We start from the raw sequence: 18,379 nt of genomic DNA on the forward strand, positions 1-18,379 counted from the left end.
CTTTGAGGTGTGTGTGTGTGTGTGTGTGTGTGTCTCTCCAGTTATAGTTTCTGTCCATTGGCTCCTCGTCAAATTCAGAATAGAATTCAAAATCTTACTAAGCTCTCAACAACCTAGCTCCATCTTATATTACAGATCTTATTGTTCCATATTTTCCTAACAAAGCACTTCGCTCTCAGACTGCAGGTTTACTTGTGGTTCCTAGTTTCCAAAAGCAGAATGGGAGGAAGATCTTTCAGTTATCAGGCTCCTCTCTTGTGGAACCAACTTCCAGTTTCTGTCTGTGAGGCTGACACATTGTCCAGTTTTAAGATTAGGCTTAAGTCTTTCCTTTTCGATAAATCCTATGTTGTATGGTCTGGAGACAGTGACAAAAAGACAGGAGCAAGAACTGGAAGTGTCAGAAATGAAGATGATGAGGTTCTCCTTAGGCGTGACAAGGACATGGATAAGATTAGGAATTAGGTCATCAGAGGTACAGCACAGGCTGAACAACTGGGAGATAAAGGTAAGAGCCGAAAGAAGTAGCAGTGACTTTAATTAAAGTGATGTCGCAAACGAATAAGAGTTTTTCTCTGTATAATTTATTATTTTATTTGAAATGTGAAAGGAGCTTCTTGGGGAATAATTAAATCAGTTTCTCCTCTTTGTTTATCAGCAACGTGAAGAAAAGGCAGATGGAGGTAAAGAGCACTTCCGTAAGATGATCTCCGTGACCCTGAGAGAGGACTAGGAGATCAAAAGGGTTCCTGCTCATGACCAGGGAGATTAAAAAAAGACCCTGATCTGCTGACTTAAGCAGGTACAACCTTGATAATGTTAAGATAACGCCATCAGGATTTAACAAAGCAAAAATTATCAGAGCCCTTTAATTTAATAGTACAATTTAAAACATTAAAATTCTGCTTGATGCAGGAAGGAGCTTTTCATTTCTTTAACAACCCAGTCAGAATGACATGAGTGTGGAAAAGATGTTACAATGTTTGGAGAGTTTTAAAAGATGGGTGTCTAACAAAGTTAAGTCAGGTCCTCTGGACTGATTCTTCTTGTTGAAAAAGAAAGATGTGCTGAAACTTTTAAAACTGGATTTAGAACCATTCAGCACTTCATTAAATCCAAAAGAACGGTTTTAAAACATCGTCTGAGGAAGAATTGTGGTCAGAAAACTGCACAAGGCCGTGACCTCAGAGCACTTCAGAATCTAAGATGCTCACAGTAATTCATGGCTAAATGTTTACACAGGATAGTGGAAAAGATTTTAATGAAAAGGTTTAAAAATCAAATGAACGACCAGACGAGAAATCAAATTTGTAGGTGGCGTTTTCACACTTTGCCTTTTAATGGCAGCATTTTTTTTTTCACATGTTTTTGAAGGAACTTGGCTGGTAGGTTGTCCCTAACATCTTGGAGAGCTAATAATTTAACAGGAATCTTTAGCCTTAATGTCTAATTTCATAAAAAAAAATACCATTTCTCTAATTTCAAAGGAACCATGTGCAGAGCTTCAGCGTTGCTTGCAGACACATCTGCCACCATGCACCAAACTTTATACATTATTGGTTTTGCAGTGTTTCAACTTTTTGGGTGCAATTTTTTGACCATTCTCCAGATTGTAGGCACTTGAAAAACTTCTGCCAGTTCTGAGCTGATGTCTTTGCTGGACATGTGTTCATTTCAAAGAGCAGAAAGCACAATGCCTCTTTCATCTGCTGCACAAAGCTCCCTTGGCCAACTGTGTTTCCTGTTTCACTGTACTTCTTCAAAATATCTTGAACATTAAATTTTAAGACCTCAGTCTGCTGAGAAATCTTTGCACGAATGAGACTGTGCTGATGTATTCAACTACCTGTTTTTAAAAAAAAAATACAGGTCTCTTGTAAATGAGTGCGAGACTCATTGAGACTAACCTGAATAAATAGAAGTTGAATTGTTGGGCCGCCCATCTGTGACATGAAACAATCTCACCTTGGTAGTTAAGTTTTTCTGGCCCTCATCCAGTTGCCTCACTTTTTTCTTTTTCAGGTAGAAATAATGTTTCCAGATAATATTTGAAATGATCATTAGCAGATGCTTGGTACTATCAAATAACCACACATCGGACCATAACAAAAATCACTGAAACTGGGCAAAAATAAAAACAGACGCCTTTTGAAAGCAAGATCATCACACCAAATCATTTCAAATTTTGTCTGAACTTATTTAGCATCTTGAAAATTGATTAAATAAATTAAAAATGCCATGTCAAACGTGCTATTATTCAAACTCATTGAACAACTCGCCAGTTTCTGCATATTTAAACAGAATATTTATACAAAACATCCACAAACTGTCCTTACATTAACCTCGTTATTTGTGTCTGAGTTAAAGCAGAATATATATATATATATATAAAATAATCACACGCTGTTAATTTTATAATTACAGTTTATTATATTCTCCTGTCAAGACAAACTGAACAGACTTTTCCCAACAAAGAAACTCAGAAAAGCTCCTCTTAAAATTAGACATCTAATTTACGGTAATGTTTGTCCTCGTAGGCACCGGTTACTAAACTGAACAGAGCTTATGCACACGGTTCTGTAACGCAATCACTTTTTGTTTATACAGAAATCACAAGCACAACACTAGGAAAGTAAAGGTACAAAGTCAATATTTCCAAAGAACAAAGTGAACAGTCCTGTACCCTAGAGGTTATAAGAGCTCCGCGTTTATGCTGAAAGTGGTTTGATGTCCGAGTGCTATTCCAGGTTTATTACTCCGCCAGTCCACAGTGCTGCTACGTACATACTTTAGGACACAGGCACTAACATTCAAAACACACGGGATCAACACACAGCCATCACTGCTCTAGGAATTGATCAGTAGGCCCATGAGCAGAGGCTAGGATGGATAGCAAAAATGAGGATGGTGGAGGGTGATGCAAGAGAAATGGATGGTCTAGCCCTTTATGGGTGAGGCAGTTTGAAATTCTGCACGCAACACCTGGGATGCATTTTTGTTCCAACTCACTTCTGTGAAATCAACATGCACGGTTCCAAGCTGTGGGCTAAAAGGGTTCAAAGCTGGGGTAATGGCACTCGATTCATTTAATAAATCCATATCCCACAGTGCCATCAGCTGAGGAAGCCCCACTCACTCAGCTAGCTGCCACACCAAAGAGCTCGGTCACAACGAAAGGCCAAAGACACGCCTGAAGTCAGTGCTCTTAGCGACTCTCACTCATACACATTTTTATATACATACACTCAAAATCACTCCTTTAACACAAATGGCCAGTTAAAAAAGTCTAACTACAGTTGAATCACATGAAAGTCACATCTTCATCTACGCCTTCACTTCACTCGCAGCTTCCTTTTCACCATTTTCAACCTCCATTTCTTCATCACCGCTCTCTTTGCTCTCAGTCTTCACTTTCTCCGCTTCTTTCTGCTCGTGGAGGAAAACAAACAAACAAAAAAAACAGATCAGCACCTTTTCATTCAATCTCTAAACCAGCTAACACACTTATTGCTCCCTCCAGTGGCTGATGTGAAGCAAGACCGCTTTTACCTTCGAATCCCTCTCTGCAAATTTTTGGAACATGTTGGCATAGATGCGTTTGTCCTTCTCGTGCTGCTCTTTCAGACGTTTATGACACAGGAGCACCTGAAAGGACAGAAGAGTGTGAGACAACTACATTTTCAAAGAAATAGAATCAGCAGCAGCATATGATCGACCGATTTTAAATTTTAACTAGCTCTGCATCATTTCTGACCCCGTTAGAAATATTTTACATTCATTCAACCTTTATTTATACAGGCTAGTGTCATTGAGCCACAAGGACTCATTTTCAAGAGGGACCTGTTCCAGACAGAACATATACCGTATTTTCCGGCCTAAAAGTCGCACCTTTTTTGCCTAATTTGCATACCCTGCGACTTATACACTGAAGTGACTTTTATGTTTTTATCCACATATTTATAAACCAATTTCTGACTGAAATATGATTTCATTCATTCTGACATGGAAAATATTGAACACTACCATTTTCAATCGCTAGATGGCGCTCGAGTGGTATGGCATGCCATTGTGTCATGTAATAGGTAAAAGTGGCCATTAATGACACAATTGACTAGCCAAAGTAGCCACCTTCATCCAGCTCCGGGATCAAGCCTGAAAAAAAGTCAAATCAGCTTCATTTTGCTGCGCCGCCCAAGTGAAATGAAGCCGATTTGACCACTAAAGTGCATTTATTAAGCAAAAGTTAGAATATAGACCTTTGCTATAACGTTCAGCAAACAAAATGTTTTAGGTGCTTATTTTTTTACATTTCGAAGAAATGCAAAGCAAGTCGACCCTCTGCGTGCTCCTGCTTCCGCTTATCGGCTTTTGAAATGCAGCTGATTTGACCATCAAAGTGCATTTATTAAGGAAAAGTTAGACTGAGACACACCTTTACTATAATTTCCAGCAAACAAATAATTGTGTGTTAATCTTGTTAAGTTCTTGTTGAAGTCCTCCCGTGCACGCTCCTGCGGCCACCATTTGGCAGCCAATCAAGTTTTGGAACAACACTGGCCCACATTTCCGGGTTGCCAGCAATGACGCGTAACAAACGCGACGCATCAGCAGTGATGCATAATGGACGCAACTTAAACGGCAAAGCAACATCCCCCCCCCACACACACTTTATTAGACATATTTGGGCTGATGCGACTTATAGGGCGGTGCAACATGTACGGTGGAAAATACAGACAACAACAACAATAAACAATGACAACAATACAGTAAAAATGCAGTAAAAAAATAAAAGTAGAGTATGAAACAATAAATCGGGGTGCCGTAAAACAGGGTGAAACACTAAAAACAAGAACATATTAGCTTTGATTTTTCCAAGATAAAAAAAAAGCAAGAAATATAATCCATTACTTGACTCTTTGCAGCCTTGTTGGCAGGATACAGATGAACAACTCGCTGGAAGTCGTTCCTCGCACCATCAAACTCTTTCATACAGAACAGTGCCTCTCCTCTTCGGAACAAGGCTTTTTCATTGGAGGAGTCAATTTCCAGTGCCTGCAAGCAGAGCCTGAATAAAACTTTTTGACAAATACTAAGTTCTTCTAATAAAACAAGCCCATCTAATACAACTTTACAATCTATTATTAACTAAGTAAAATGCATTTAATAACTTTGAGGACATATGCATTGGTACATCATTTCTGTTAGCACAGAGTAAATACCTTGTTACAGTTTTCCAAAGCTTGGTTTGGTTCCTGCATTTTAAGGTAGCACATGGCCAAGTTCAGGTGTGCAGCTAGCCGCAACGCTTTTGCTTTCTTATCATCCTCTTCTGACAGGCTGGACTCGTGTTCCAACCAGGAAACAATCTTTTTGTACTGAACAGATGCGTGCTTGTGTTTTCCCTCCTGGAACAGAAAGAATCAGTGGCCTGGTTAAAATAGAAAAACATGCTCAAATCCAGGGAACCTTAAAGGCTTAGCATTCCTTGAAGCAATGCATATCACCTGGTGCCTATCAAGCCATTGTTTTAGACTAACACGTTATGTTGAGAAATGAAATAGTAGCATGTTTAAGCTAATCCTGAATACGAGGTTAAGTGCAATCTCATGCAATAACACAAGTCGACATGCTCCGACTGTGAGAAGTGATTGACTTTCAGCTACTAACACACCAAACTTTAGATCAATAAATGTAAAAAGGACGTAATTACAGCCACTTTGTGTTGGTTAATTTTCTTTAGCTGTGGCAACTATCTGAATTTGATCACCTCTAAAAGTTGATTAGTAGTGAATTTATATTAATCAAAAACATTTTTGAAAGTTTTATTAAAATCCATCCAGTGGATTTTTATGCTAACAGACACAATTGACAACAGCTAATGCTAATATTTTAAGCAAAGACTTTTGCACCGTTATCTTTCAGAATGTGTTGGGAATCGGTCTCAGCTACTACAACACCAAATTACAAGCTAATAATCTTTAAAACTGACTGAGTTTGATCTATTTTTGTGTTTTATTAATGGCTGTGGTAGCCAAAAATTAACCAGTTGTAGATGTACATCTTATGATTACTTTGTACAAGTTTCAACAAAATGTATAGTTCATGAGCTATTTTGCTAACCTTATAGACAAGCACAAACACAGAAATAAGGAAAATGTTTCTTTAAGACATACCTTAAAATATTGTGTTCCCTTCTCTTTGACGATACTGCTTTGCTCCAGCTTTTCTAAGGTGTTCATTTCCCATGATTCCTTAGCCTAATGAAGAAAAACAGCTAGGTAAACAAAAGCTATTCAACACTTACTGTTAAGCTGCTGCATAGCTCGGAGATCTGCTTACCTTCTCAAAGTCTGTCAGCTTTATCTTGTATTTCAGTGTTGCTCCACCAGGAATGTTGTACTTTTCACTTCCAGCATTTCCAAAGCCATATCTGCAAGTTACAAACATCACTGGTCTTAGGTGTATGCAATGACTGCTGTGCAACCCAAAACTCTCACTTTGCTTAGGCAACAAGGTGGTTTATAGCAGTTCTGCCAGATAATTTATGCTAATTTACCTATTTTAACCACTAAGTTGTATCAATTCATGATAACAGATGTATAAGCTCTCTGTGCAACTTTGGACGATTCTCTAACAGGACTTTACCACAATAAAGGTAAAGATGTGTTAAACTCCACCATACTTGGGCTTGATAGTGAAGAGAGCCTCTTCTCCCTGCTCCATAGCCATGATAGATTTCTCCACACCAGCTGGCAAATGGAAGCTCTCTCCATCCCCAATCTCAAACTTCAGTTCTCTCTGGTCAAATAAGCGCTCGTCACAGGTGCCCTCCACAGTGACTGAAATGTAAAACAAAATCTAGGATGAATTTGTGTCACAGACTCTTGAAACATTGTAAAAATCATCAAATTATTTTTGTTTTGGGATGATTGCAAGTTAAATATGGCAAAATATGAATTGGTTTTGAAAAAGTTTTAAGTCTGTACACCAGAAATTATTTCATTTATGAAAAAACAATATATATTTTTTAAATAAAAATGTTAAGACTGTATCCACCTGCACATTTGTTTAAGCATTACTTATTAATAGTAAATATCACATTTAATTCACCACCCTAAAAACGCAATTATACTTTTGACACAATATATTTTATATATATAAAAAAAATCTCCATGACTGATATCTGAAATGGTTAAAACTCAGTCAATAAAATAACAACATTATAACATTCTTATTCTATTTACTTCAATTGTTAATATATAAAAATAAGTAAAAATAATCAATATACCTTTTGGAAATCCAACAAGCATAGTTTGAGATATAAATCTAAAGTTAATATGAATATATATAAAAAAAAAAAAAATCACAGTTGTGACGTGCATTGATTTTTATTAATTTTAACCTTTCAAATAAGACATTTAACAAAAACTGGTTTCCCTAGGAACAGGATGGTCAATTGGATATTGGCAAATAAATGGCTGTAACTTTACTCATCTTTTAGGGGTGGGGGTGGCAATCTATTTTTAGAAGCAGATACAGAAACAAATTTGAAAAGGTTTACATCCGATAACTGTAGACAATCGAGATGCATCGATAACTCTTTCAATATCACACTGCAGTCCTCTGAATAGAGGTCGAAGTGAATCATGAGGTGCCTAAATATTCCCATCTCCATTACCTTCTACAACTGCTCCTTCATTGGGTTTGGAATAACCCTCCCCTTTGGTGATAATACGGCGAATGATCCCTCCATCTTCATCATCCGTTATGTCCTCTCCTCGAAATTCAAACAGCTCCACCTTTAGGAGAGTGAACATGATTTGACATCTGGATTTTCCAGGCCAGTAATCAGCTTACACTATATTTTATACATTTTGACACAAGCACAAATTGGGTGTATACCTCAAAAAGAAGAGTGGCGTTGGGTGGTATCTTTGGTGGGCTGCCTGCAGATCCATATGCATATTCTGGTTTACAAACCAGCTGGCACAACTCTCCCACTTTCATCGTGGCCACGCCGATGTCCCATGCCTTTATCACTTGGCCTAAAGAAATAAAACTTAATCAGGGTTGCTGCACACACGGCTACAGCTCACATATATTCATGGTGCTTAGATAAAAGTATAACAACCTTTGCCCAGTTCAAAGGAAAACTTCTCTCCCCTATCTCTGCTGGAGTCAAAGTGTGTCCCATCCAGAAGTGTACCAACATAATGGACAAACACTTTGTCACCAGTCATGGGGAACTCTGAGCCTGTTCCTTCTCTTCTGACCAGCTGTAATAAAAAAAAAAACAACAATTATGGTCATCAAATTTATTAAGACGTTTGAGCTCTTAAGGGAAAATGGAAATCATGTGAATCCACCCTGCAAGGTTTGACAGTGTGCGCCAGGAAAAGTTTAAAGTGCTCCATCCTGCATGTTTCATTCAAAACGGAACCATGCTCAGCTACAGCATTGATCCGCTCCAGAGATCCTTCTGGAAATGCGGAGGGTTGACAGGCCAATTTTTGACGTCACTGCAATCTTAGTGATACATCATCAATCCACCAAATGCAATGAATGAATATTAAAAATCCCGTACAACGCTGTCAACATCGCAATTACATTGATGTAGCATACAGCATACTTGCTATACGCGGCTAACGTTAGCCTAGCTTAGAGTACCAAAACATGGTCATTCACCTTTAAAACACCCCCATCTTTCTTTGGCGTTATGTCTTCGCCCTCCATGGTGTGTTGTCCTCCGCCTGTCTGCTCCTCTGCAGTCATAGTCATGAGTCAACACTTACCCCCAACCCTACAAAGCAGGGCAACCTAAACTTAACGACGGACGTTGGCTATCAGTGAGCCACGCTAACCGTGCAACAAGCAACAACCAGCTTCCAGTCGTCGTTCAAAGCGGTCTGCGCCGACGCAACTTCACTGCTATTGCTGTTTTGAGTTAATGTGCACGGTGCAGTCTTTACACAACTGCACAAAAACCGTGGCAGCCACGCTGAAGTCCGAGAAAAGAATCGTTTCCAGCTCACGTTGCCTCGCTATATGGCAGCTGACAAGCGCTTGTAGAAGAGCAGAGAACTTTCCAGACAGTCCAGCAGGCTCGAGCGCGACGAACGAGCCTTAGTGGCGTTACATGCTAACGAAAGCATCTACCGAAAAGGCGGTGCTTAAAGAAGGAGCATCGCTTTACTAAATATTGAATTCCACAAAACTAAAACTTGACTAACATAGCTTCTTGTACTCTGTTATGAGTGAATATAATTCTGCAAAATAGCAAAATATAACTTGGCGTTAAACAATCCCCGCTCACAAAGATAGCACTAAATAGAAAAACACGCGCTTCTTTTTGTATCTCGCTCCTTATTGGCTACAGTCCGTAGCCGCTTCTGTTTGTTGGCGCGATTATTGAAACACCGGGAGTTTAACATAAGAAGGACGACATTTCACATCTCTCTTGTAAGTTTACAACTTAACAAACATCTTTGTATCGTTTCAATGTCAGAACGCTAAAGTACTAATACAATAAGGAGACTTGACGCTGCCTTGCTTTGGCTTGCCTTGACTTTGGATTTTCGCGTATGTTTTTCACAAGACAATTTTGTATCACCTCACTTACTGTAATATTTAATGAAAGATTTGTCTGCTTTCGTAGGGTTGAGAAATGTGTCGCCTAAACCACTGTCATAAGTCAAGACAGGCCAGTTCAAACTGAATTAACACAGCCCAGAGATCAATCTAAATATTTTTTTATTTTCTTTCAGGCACATCTCAGGAACATGGAAAATGGCAGGACCCAGTTTCCGTTTCCCTACCAGCCCTATAACATCCAGGAGCAGTTCATGCAAGTCCTCTACAGTGCTCTGGACCAAGGCAAAGTGGGCATCTTTGAAAGCCCAACTGGAACGGTGTGTTAAAATACACAAATCAAAACTATTTTATTAATTAAAGGCCCAGCAATACTTGAAGGAATGCATATCACCTGCCACCTGTTATCAGACTGAGTCTGAGACCATCTTATGTTGAGGAATGATGGAGTCGTAGCCCTTTTTTGGTCAAACCTTGAAAATAACATAAGGCACAGCCTTAAACATTAATGCAAGACCTGGCTTGATCTATTAGTGCTTGAAGTATGTGTTGTGACTGACTGTCAGCTACTACCACACCAAATTTGAGCTAAATATCTGTAACTTTCACTGAGTTATAACCATTTTTGTGTTGTCTGTGGTAGCAGTAGCGGCCGTCTTGAATTGGGTTGACTTCAACAGATAGTCATCTGTAGCTGAACACTTTATGATTACTTTCTGAAAGTTTCATTGAAAGCCACCGGGTGGTTCATAAGAAATTTTGCTAACAGACATACGGGGTTGATTGCAAAAGATGACACCATGTTTTTAAGCAAAGATGTCGCACGATTTGTTGCGCTTAAAATATGTGTTGGGGTTGATGCTCAGCTACAACCACGTGAACTTTTAGGGTAATATCTGAACAATCAGCTGAGTTATAACCACATTTGTATTTTCTACGGCCAATTATTGTTAGCTATCATGGCCATCTTGAATCAGATTGACTCTAAAGGTTAATTAGTCGTAGATGTGTATCCAATGAAATCTTTCTGAAAGTGTCATTAAGTCTGGTCCGTGATTCAAGAGAGATTTAACTAATGGAACAGGCTAACAAACACACGACATGTAAAAACATCATCACTCTGCCTTTGCCCTCTGTGGCAGGTGAGAGTAGCTAATGTTGACCCACATCTACATGTTTCTTTAGGGCAAGTCTCTGAGTCTCATCTGTGGGGCCCTGAGCTGGCTGACAGATCATGAGGAGAAGAAGAAGCAGGAGGCAGCTGCTCTGCTGCAGGAAGGAGAAGCCGCTCTCTCCTCTGCTCCTCCATCCTCCAACACCAGCTCCACAGTAGAGCTGGACTGGATCACCGACTTTGTCCAGAAAAAGGCTGAACGTGATTTAGTGTCAAAGCTGAAGGTAAGCAGGAATGTGAATTTGTTTTTCCTCGCCCATTTTTTTTTTTGCTTTTGACTCAAACTGAAAGGTTTTTGCATCAGGAGGAAGAGTTAAAAAGGCGGAAGAGAGAAGAACGATTAGAGATGATTCGAAACAATGCTCACCTCAAGTACGCCAGTAAAAGAAAGGTAACGTCAGCCACAAAGTTCACCATGAACCACATAAAATAAGAGGAAGTTAATATGTTTAACTCTGACTTTAGAGCTTTGAAGAGGATGAAGCTTTTAAGTTGCTTCAGCTAAGCAAAGAGGAACGGAGTGAAACTGCAGGGGAGCAAGAGGATGAAGAGCTTATTGTCGCAGAATATGAAAGTGATGATGAACTAAAGAGTAAAAACAGGTGAGAACAATTATTACATGCTAAATAAAATGTTACAACTATCTGAAATGCAAAGATTAAAACTGGGGATGCACTATAATGGTTTTGGCCGATATACTAAAACTTATTTGACCGATACCAGTATCGATATTTTTTCCCTCTAACTACTTACAGAGACTATATAATTTTCTCTGCTGTGGAATTAAAATACTACATTATTCTGCATGGTCTTTGTCAGTTTGGCCTGCTACCAAATGCAGATGCCAAAAGGGGGCTGAAAAATAAAAATTATATACAGCCCCTTTTATATCAGTTATTTTGATGGAATGGCCGATGTCCGATATTTAACTTTTATCACTAATATTGGCCGATACCATGCTGATAATATTGTGCATCCCTAATATAAACAGTAAAGTTTGTTTGTTTCAAATGCTTAGATTCTTGGAAGGTGAGGATGATGATGATGATGATGATGAACTAGTTGAAGATCACGTGACTAAGGTGTGTGTCAAAGACATAAACATGAAGTGGAATCATGATTAGTATGACGCTGGACTCTTGACGTGAGGCGATGCGTTCGTTTGTAGATTTATTACTGCAGCCGCACTCACTCCCAGTTGGCCCAGTTTGTCCACGAGGTCCAGAAGAGTCCCTTCAGTCAGAACATCAGTGTGGTCGCACTGGGCTCTCGGCAGGTATGGATACAAAAAAAAAGCAGTTTTTTAATGGCACTTGCAATGGTCTGGAACATTTCATCTAACGAGGCGTAGGCAGATTCTTTCAGCCTTTGAACGTTTTCCTTTTAATATTCACACAAGCGACACTTGTTGAAATGTAAAGTGACGATGTATCAGTGAGTCTGCACACCGAGGCACATTTGTCCAAGCTGTTATTTTTATAGAGTCCGTTAGAAGCGATTGTTGTTTACGCTGGCGCTTCACACTGTTTATGATCTGCAGAATCTGTGCATTAATGAGGAGGTGCGGCGGCTGGGCAGCGTGCAGCGCATTAACGACCGCTGCTTAGAGATGCAGAAAAACAAGCACGGTATGATCCGTTCAGCTGCCGAGTTACTCATCCTACTGAAACAAAGTAACTTCAGGTTTTTTTTTTCATATTGTTCTGTTGCTTTGCAGAGAAGCAGAATCACAAAGACGGTGCGAAACGTAAAAGAGGTCCAGAAAAGAGTGTGTGTCCTTACAACAAAGCCTCTGCTCTGCAGCAGATGAGGGATGAAATCCTGGGGAGTGTTCACGATATAGAGAATTTGTTGAAACTGGGCAGAGAGACACATTCGTGCCCTTATTACGGTGCACGCCTTACTATTCCACCTGCACAGGTAACTATTCATTCTGCTCAGGGCACGGCTCATTTACTTCATTTTCTTCAGATTATTCATAATAACTAATTGTGTTTTTGCAGCTGGTTGTGTTGCCCTATCAGATGGTGCTTCATGCAGCCACAAGGAGAGCAGCAGGGGTCCAGCTGAAGGGGCAGGTACGGCGACAGCTGATCATTTTCACGTCTGATGTAGATTCCTCCGTTAATCGGTGGAAGTAGGGGTGCACCGATTTCAGTTTTCTGGCCGACCTGCTGATAATATTTAGGCCGATATCGATTTTGTTTTATAACAACACTGTCAGGTGTCAGGTCACAATGCACCTTCAATTTTCCAATATTGTTGTATTGAAAAACATCTTGAACAATATCCTAGAAACGATACAAACTTATTTTAACTGGACATGAAGTAGTGCTCTGAAATATAAATGAAGTTCAGACAATTGTTGTTAAAACTACAAAAAATAGGTCGAATCGATTTTGCATTAAGTATCGGCTGATCTCCCAAAATTAAGGAAATCGGGGACGATTTATCGGCCGGACGATTTATCGGTGCACCCCTAGTTGGAATTGTTAGAAATTTCTAGAACTGCTCAGAAGTTTATTTTGCTTTTATAACAACTGCCATTCGAACACGTGCGCTCCAGGTGGTGATCATAGACGAAGCTCACAATCTGAGCGACACTCTCTCGTGCATCCACAGCGCGGAGCTCACTGGAGCGCAGGTAAACTCTTTACATCAGAGCGGCCTTTTAGCCGTAGCCACACGCTAACGTTTTCCACACGTCTGCAGCTTTGCCGCGCCCACTCTCAGCTCAGGCAGTACGCAGACCGCTACAAGTAAGTGTCACACAGCGGGTGAATGAAGCCACAAGTTCGTTACGATCTCCCCGTATGAAACGTGCACGTGTCTTCAACACCAGGAGCAGACTGAAGGCAAAGAACTTGATGTACATCAAGCAGATTCTGTTTGTTGTTGAGGGGCTGGTGCGTGTGCTGGGAGGTGAGTCTGAGCCGTTCGTTTCGACTCGCTCGTACCCGAAGCACGCGCCGATCTCCGTTTTCTTCCTGTCTGCAGGTAAAGTGGGACAGAATCCCCAGAGCCAGACTACACAAGCAGGTTAGTCGATGATAAACAAAATCTGTAACGCACACTGAAGCAGAGTTCTCTAAGCGCTGTTTGTTTTAGGGACAGAGATGCACACCATCAATAACTTTCTGTTCAAGGCTCAGATTGACAACATAAACTTGTTTAAGGTAGTTCTCCTAATTATTTATCTAAAAATCGTATCAAATTAAAACACTCCATGAGTGAACCTCTCTGTTGTTTCATCTTTAGTTACAAAAATACTTTGAGAAGAGCATGATAAGCAGGAAGGTAAGTAATCCTAAATAAGTTTGTGTATTTCTGAGTATGACGTACTCAAAATGTGAGCGTGAGCCAGCTGTTTTCCATGTCTGCAGCTGGGTGGGTTTGTGGAGAAGTACGCAGGCTCGGGTGTAACTCTGCAGGCCAGGAGCAGCTCCAACAAGGAGAACCGTCGCACAGAAGGACTAAATCGTTACCTGCAGACCCTCCAAAGCACCCAGAGCTCTGCACCAGGTGACCAAAAAGAGCATCTTGGAGAAGCTGAATCAGCTGCACTCAATATGTACTCAAACTTGTTGAAAGGGCAAAAAATCAAGTTTTTATTTATTTATTGTTCCAACTCTTACTTGCAGTTCCCTCCTTGGACCAGCAGGGGGAAGTAGAGGCAGACAAGGTGCTGTCTGCATCTCCCATGATGCAAGTGGAGGGTTTCTTCATGTCTCTCACCAACAGTAATACTGATGGCAGAGTGGTGGTGCACAAACAGGGTATCATAATATGATACCCTGTTTGTGATAATATTTTTCACACATTACAAATAAAAGCCAAAATGATGACCCGTTTGGGGTAAAAGTGATTCATATATTTATTTTCCAGGTGTTTTATCTGAAAGTAGCATCAATTTCCTCCTGCTGAACCCAGCAGTCCACTTTGCTCAGGTGCTGAAGGAGTGCAGAGCTGTCATCATCGCTGGAGGAACCATGCAGCCTGTGAGTTCCTTCAGATTGTGTGATGAATAATTAGTGTTTTTATTGACTGTTAACGCAGAAAAATATCACACGTAGGTTTCAGACTTCAAACAAGAGCTGCTTTTTTCTGCTGGAGTGGAGGAGGAGCGCATCGTAGAGTTTTCCTGTGGTGAGTGTCCACGTTACATCAGTTTATAGAGAGCTCTTCTGTAATGATGCATATTTTAGAGTTCTGTTCATCAATATTTCTGCTCATGGGAAAATACAAATACGCAACACTTTTCTGATGAAGAAGCGGCTGCTTCAAAAAAGGCTTTTTGTGTTTCGTTACTCCACTCAAGAACAGTGAGAAATGACCAAGTGGACAAAGTTTTTTGCTGATAAAGAAAAACTGAGACGCCTCGTGAATCTTAAATTACCAATCCAAATGTTATAAGCTGATTGAATGACATCATATACAGGACACCACATGGGTTTAATGATCCCTTCAGATTATGCAAAATTATTCCAGTAACGATCTTTTCTTTAAAAAATGACTAAAATATTCATTACTTTTTACACTGCTAAAACTTTGCTCAAAATGTGCTGATTAGATTTGGTTTGAGAAAAAGAGATCACGAGGATGGAGGAAGCCAAAAAAAAAAAAAAAAAATCATGTCTTGCACCATTTCCTGGCCAGGAAACGGTGTAAAAGATGCAACAAAGGGCAGGCAGAGCTTCTAGCTCGATTTAGCATTCTCCAAGATTGGATCCTTCATGGTGGCGAGTTCCAGGAGTCGCAAGTGGCCTAGGATTCTCAGAAATCGTGTCCAGCTTGTGGTTGAGCTCAGTAAACACATGAGCTCGAAACATGAACTAATCCTTCACATAAGGCTGGCAGCTTTACCACGACCGAAACTGCTGCCGACGTCTTCCCAATTTGTCGATATCCAAGGTATCATCCAATTCCAAAAAGCAGAAACCCTGTTATAATAAGTGCGATCATGTACACATCTTCCACGGACAGCACAGATAGGCGCATCATCTTCCACTCACCCCAGGAACCAATAACATCCCCAGCTGCATGGGTCCATTCAGGGCATGAGGGCTCTGCAGCACCCTGTCGTCTGGTGGAAACAAATTTATCAATTGCGTTGAGGGACCAGCTGACCAAATCCATAATAGATTTTGATTCAGAAGATGTGTAAAGAGATGCTCTGAGGTTGACAGAAGAGCAAAAGAGAGAATGAGAACTCTGAAATATTTGTACAACTGATATTCGTACGTTTAAAAGTGCTTGTGTAAAAGTTCTGTTGACGCTCCACAAATTGCATCAGGACGAGTGAAAATGGGTTGAATTAATAGATTATAGTGGGTTTAAACCCCACTGGACTGTATTTTCTGTGAAACGGAGTGTTATAAATGTAAGAAAAAAGAGATTTTGATAAATTGTGATCGCACGTTACTGAATTTCTCAGTTCCAACTCGACTATGTTGAATTTTTCTGTCTTTTTGATGGTGGTCTTCTACTTTAGGCCACGTGATTCCTCCTGAGAACATCCTGCCTCTCGTCTTGTGTGCCGGTCCGTCTGGTCAGGAGCTGGACTTTACTTTTCAAAACAGAGACTCACCTCGAATGGTAAAAATAAAAAAATACACAAACTACACCTCAAATTTAGAATATTTCTTTAGGTTATAAACATGCATAGCTGTGGGAACATGAATCAGGGTGGGTGAGTCTTACTAATGTGTGAATTTTTATGACTCTAAATGTAAAAATATGAAACCAAACCCGTACTTCTTGTTGTATTACCTGAATATAAACAGTTATGCTGTTTATTTTATAGATTAATATAACTGCAGCCATGACTTATTGCTGTTCTCTGCATCCATCAGGGGGTGCTGCAGCACCCTAAGTACCCCTGTTTCTCATGGCATTGTCATTGTCATAAAGTTGTATTTTTTTGCCTTCTGTTTAATTGACCGGAGTTTCTTTTAAAAAGTATTACCATAAACATTCATGTTTTATTTTTTTTCCCAACAGATGGATGAAACGGGTCGCATTCTCTCCAACATTTGCAACGTCGTTCCCGGCGGGGTGGTCTGTTTTTTCCCCTCCTACGAATATTCAAGGCGAATCATTTCTCACTGGGAAGCTGGTGGCATGCTCACCAGACTGGCCAGTAAGAAAAAGGTGCGTCAGCCGGACGTTTATTACAAAAAAGTCTGTGTATAAAAGCCTTACCATAAAAAAACCTACTTAAGATTGAAAATAAATTAATTACAAACTCCTCCGTAGATCTTCCAGGAGCCAAAGAAAGCCAGCCAGGTGGAGCAGGTGCTGAACGAGTTTTCTCGTTGTATCCAGGTAACACCGGCGCTTCGAACATGTTGGACTAGAATTATATGCTGCTACTCCAGTTTCCTCCCACAGACCAAAAACATGCATGTTGGGCTGACTGGTAACTCTGAATTGTCTCTAGGTGTGAGTGAGAGAGTGAATGGTTGTTTGTCTCATTTGTCTCTTATGTGTCCCTGTGATGGACTGGAGACCTGTCCAGGGTGTCCCCCGCCTCTCACAGTGACTGCTGTATATGGGCACCAGTGACCCAACAAGGATGAAGCGGGTAAAGATAATGGATGTAATTACCAACAGGAACTTGTCTCCTTTCGTTTTAGAGATGCGCCTTAGACAGCAGCGGACTCACAGGAGCTTTACTGTTCTCTGTGGTTGGAGGAAAGATGAGCGAGGGGATCAATTTCTCTGACGACTTGGGCAGGTTTGTGATATGTACTTACACATACTTAACCAGCTGTTGAATCTTGTTTGTAATATATATAAAAAAAAAACTACGTTAGCCATTTTGTACGTCTGTTGACAGGTGTGTGGTGATGGTGGGAATGCCTTATCCCAACATCAAATCCCCAGAGCTGCAGGAAAAAATGACATATCTGGACAAACACCTGGTCCGACTCTTTTCTAAACGTTTAATGACTGTTTTATAAGCTCTGTGACAATTAAAGAAAAGCAGTGAGAATATTGTTGTCTGTTTCAGCCTCGCAGTCAAGGAAGAAGCCCTGGACAGGCACTGATAGAAAACCTTTGCATGAAGGCTGTCAATCAGTCTATAGGTAAGAAGAATGATGGAAGGATTAGTAATGAATAAAATGGCCACATTAACACGTCCGTTGTCTGCGAAGGAAGAGCAATCCGTCACCGTGGCGACTACTCCTCCATCATCCTCTGCGACAGACGTTACTCTCGACCTGCGACGCTCTCCAAACTCCCCACTTGGATCAAGGAGCGCACAGAAACACACACCACCTTTGGCCCTGCTTTTGCTGCCTTACGAAAGGTGAGAATCAACTACATACTTTGTATTATTAAAAAATAAAAAGTTTATCATCATAATTTGTTTGTATATTCTTCTTCTTTTCTAGTTCTTCCTGGAAAAGAAGCAGCAGCAACTGTAGTTTTTCTCCTGATGATAAAAGGAGTAAACATCCAGTTTGGCTGAACTGGAGCAACAGCTACGGTTTCTACTGTTCTAATGGAAGAAAATAAAAAAACATACATTACCCACAGCTAAAGTTACAATATTGAACAAAGGAGGTGTTTTTAATCTGTTAAATATTTTATTTACCTTTAATTACATGTTCA

The 18,379-nt window shown here is 40.2% G+C and overlaps 2 protein-coding genes across 2 annotated transcripts; one reads left to right on the top strand and one right to left on the bottom strand.

Annotated features, from left to right (window-relative positions):
• Positions 1–2,441: 2,441 nt before the first annotated feature.
• fkbp4 (FKBP prolyl isomerase 4) lies at positions 2,442–9,069 on the bottom strand. The gene is made up of 11 exons (XM_037682867.1): positions 8,686–9,069; positions 8,132–8,276; positions 7,903–8,045; positions 7,679–7,799; positions 6,683–6,839; positions 6,340–6,430; positions 6,174–6,257; positions 5,220–5,405; positions 4,909–5,052; positions 3,550–3,645; positions 2,442–3,426 (listed from the first exon to the last, which is right to left on the bottom strand). Exons 1-11 carry the CDS (start codon positions 8,776–8,778, stop codon positions 3,325–3,327), a joined length of 1,362 nt encoding a protein of 453 aa, XP_037538795.1. The 5' UTR covers positions 8,779–9,069; the 3' UTR covers positions 2,442–3,324.
• A 758-nt stretch (positions 9,070–9,827) lies between these two features.
• ddx11 (DEAD/H (Asp-Glu-Ala-Asp/His) box helicase 11) lies at positions 9,828–18,192 on the top strand. Its single transcript, XM_037682869.1, has 27 exons — positions 9,828–9,908; positions 10,774–10,986; positions 11,067–11,153; positions 11,228–11,364; positions 11,781–11,844; positions 11,931–12,038; positions 12,303–12,390; positions 12,480–12,682; positions 12,766–12,840; positions 13,329–13,406; positions 13,475–13,521; positions 13,605–13,684; positions 13,760–13,801; positions 13,871–13,938; positions 14,021–14,059; positions 14,146–14,284; positions 14,404–14,538; positions 14,648–14,760; positions 14,836–14,908; positions 16,254–16,357; positions 16,763–16,912; positions 17,018–17,086; positions 17,398–17,498; positions 17,601–17,685; positions 17,775–17,850; positions 17,920–18,074; positions 18,160–18,192. Exons 1-27 carry the CDS (start codon positions 9,843–9,845, stop codon positions 18,190–18,192), a joined length of 2,628 nt encoding a protein of 875 aa, XP_037538797.1. The 5' UTR covers positions 9,828–9,842.
• Positions 18,193–18,379: the final 187 nt, after the last annotated feature.

Source organism: Nematolebias whitei, chromosome 10 (assembly GCF_014905685.2).
Source record: "Nematolebias whitei isolate Nwh7 chromosome 10, NemWhi1, whole genome shotgun sequence".
In the NCBI taxonomy this organism is placed as follows: domain Eukaryota; kingdom Metazoa; phylum Chordata; class Actinopteri; order Cyprinodontiformes; family Rivulidae; genus Nematolebias; species Nematolebias whitei.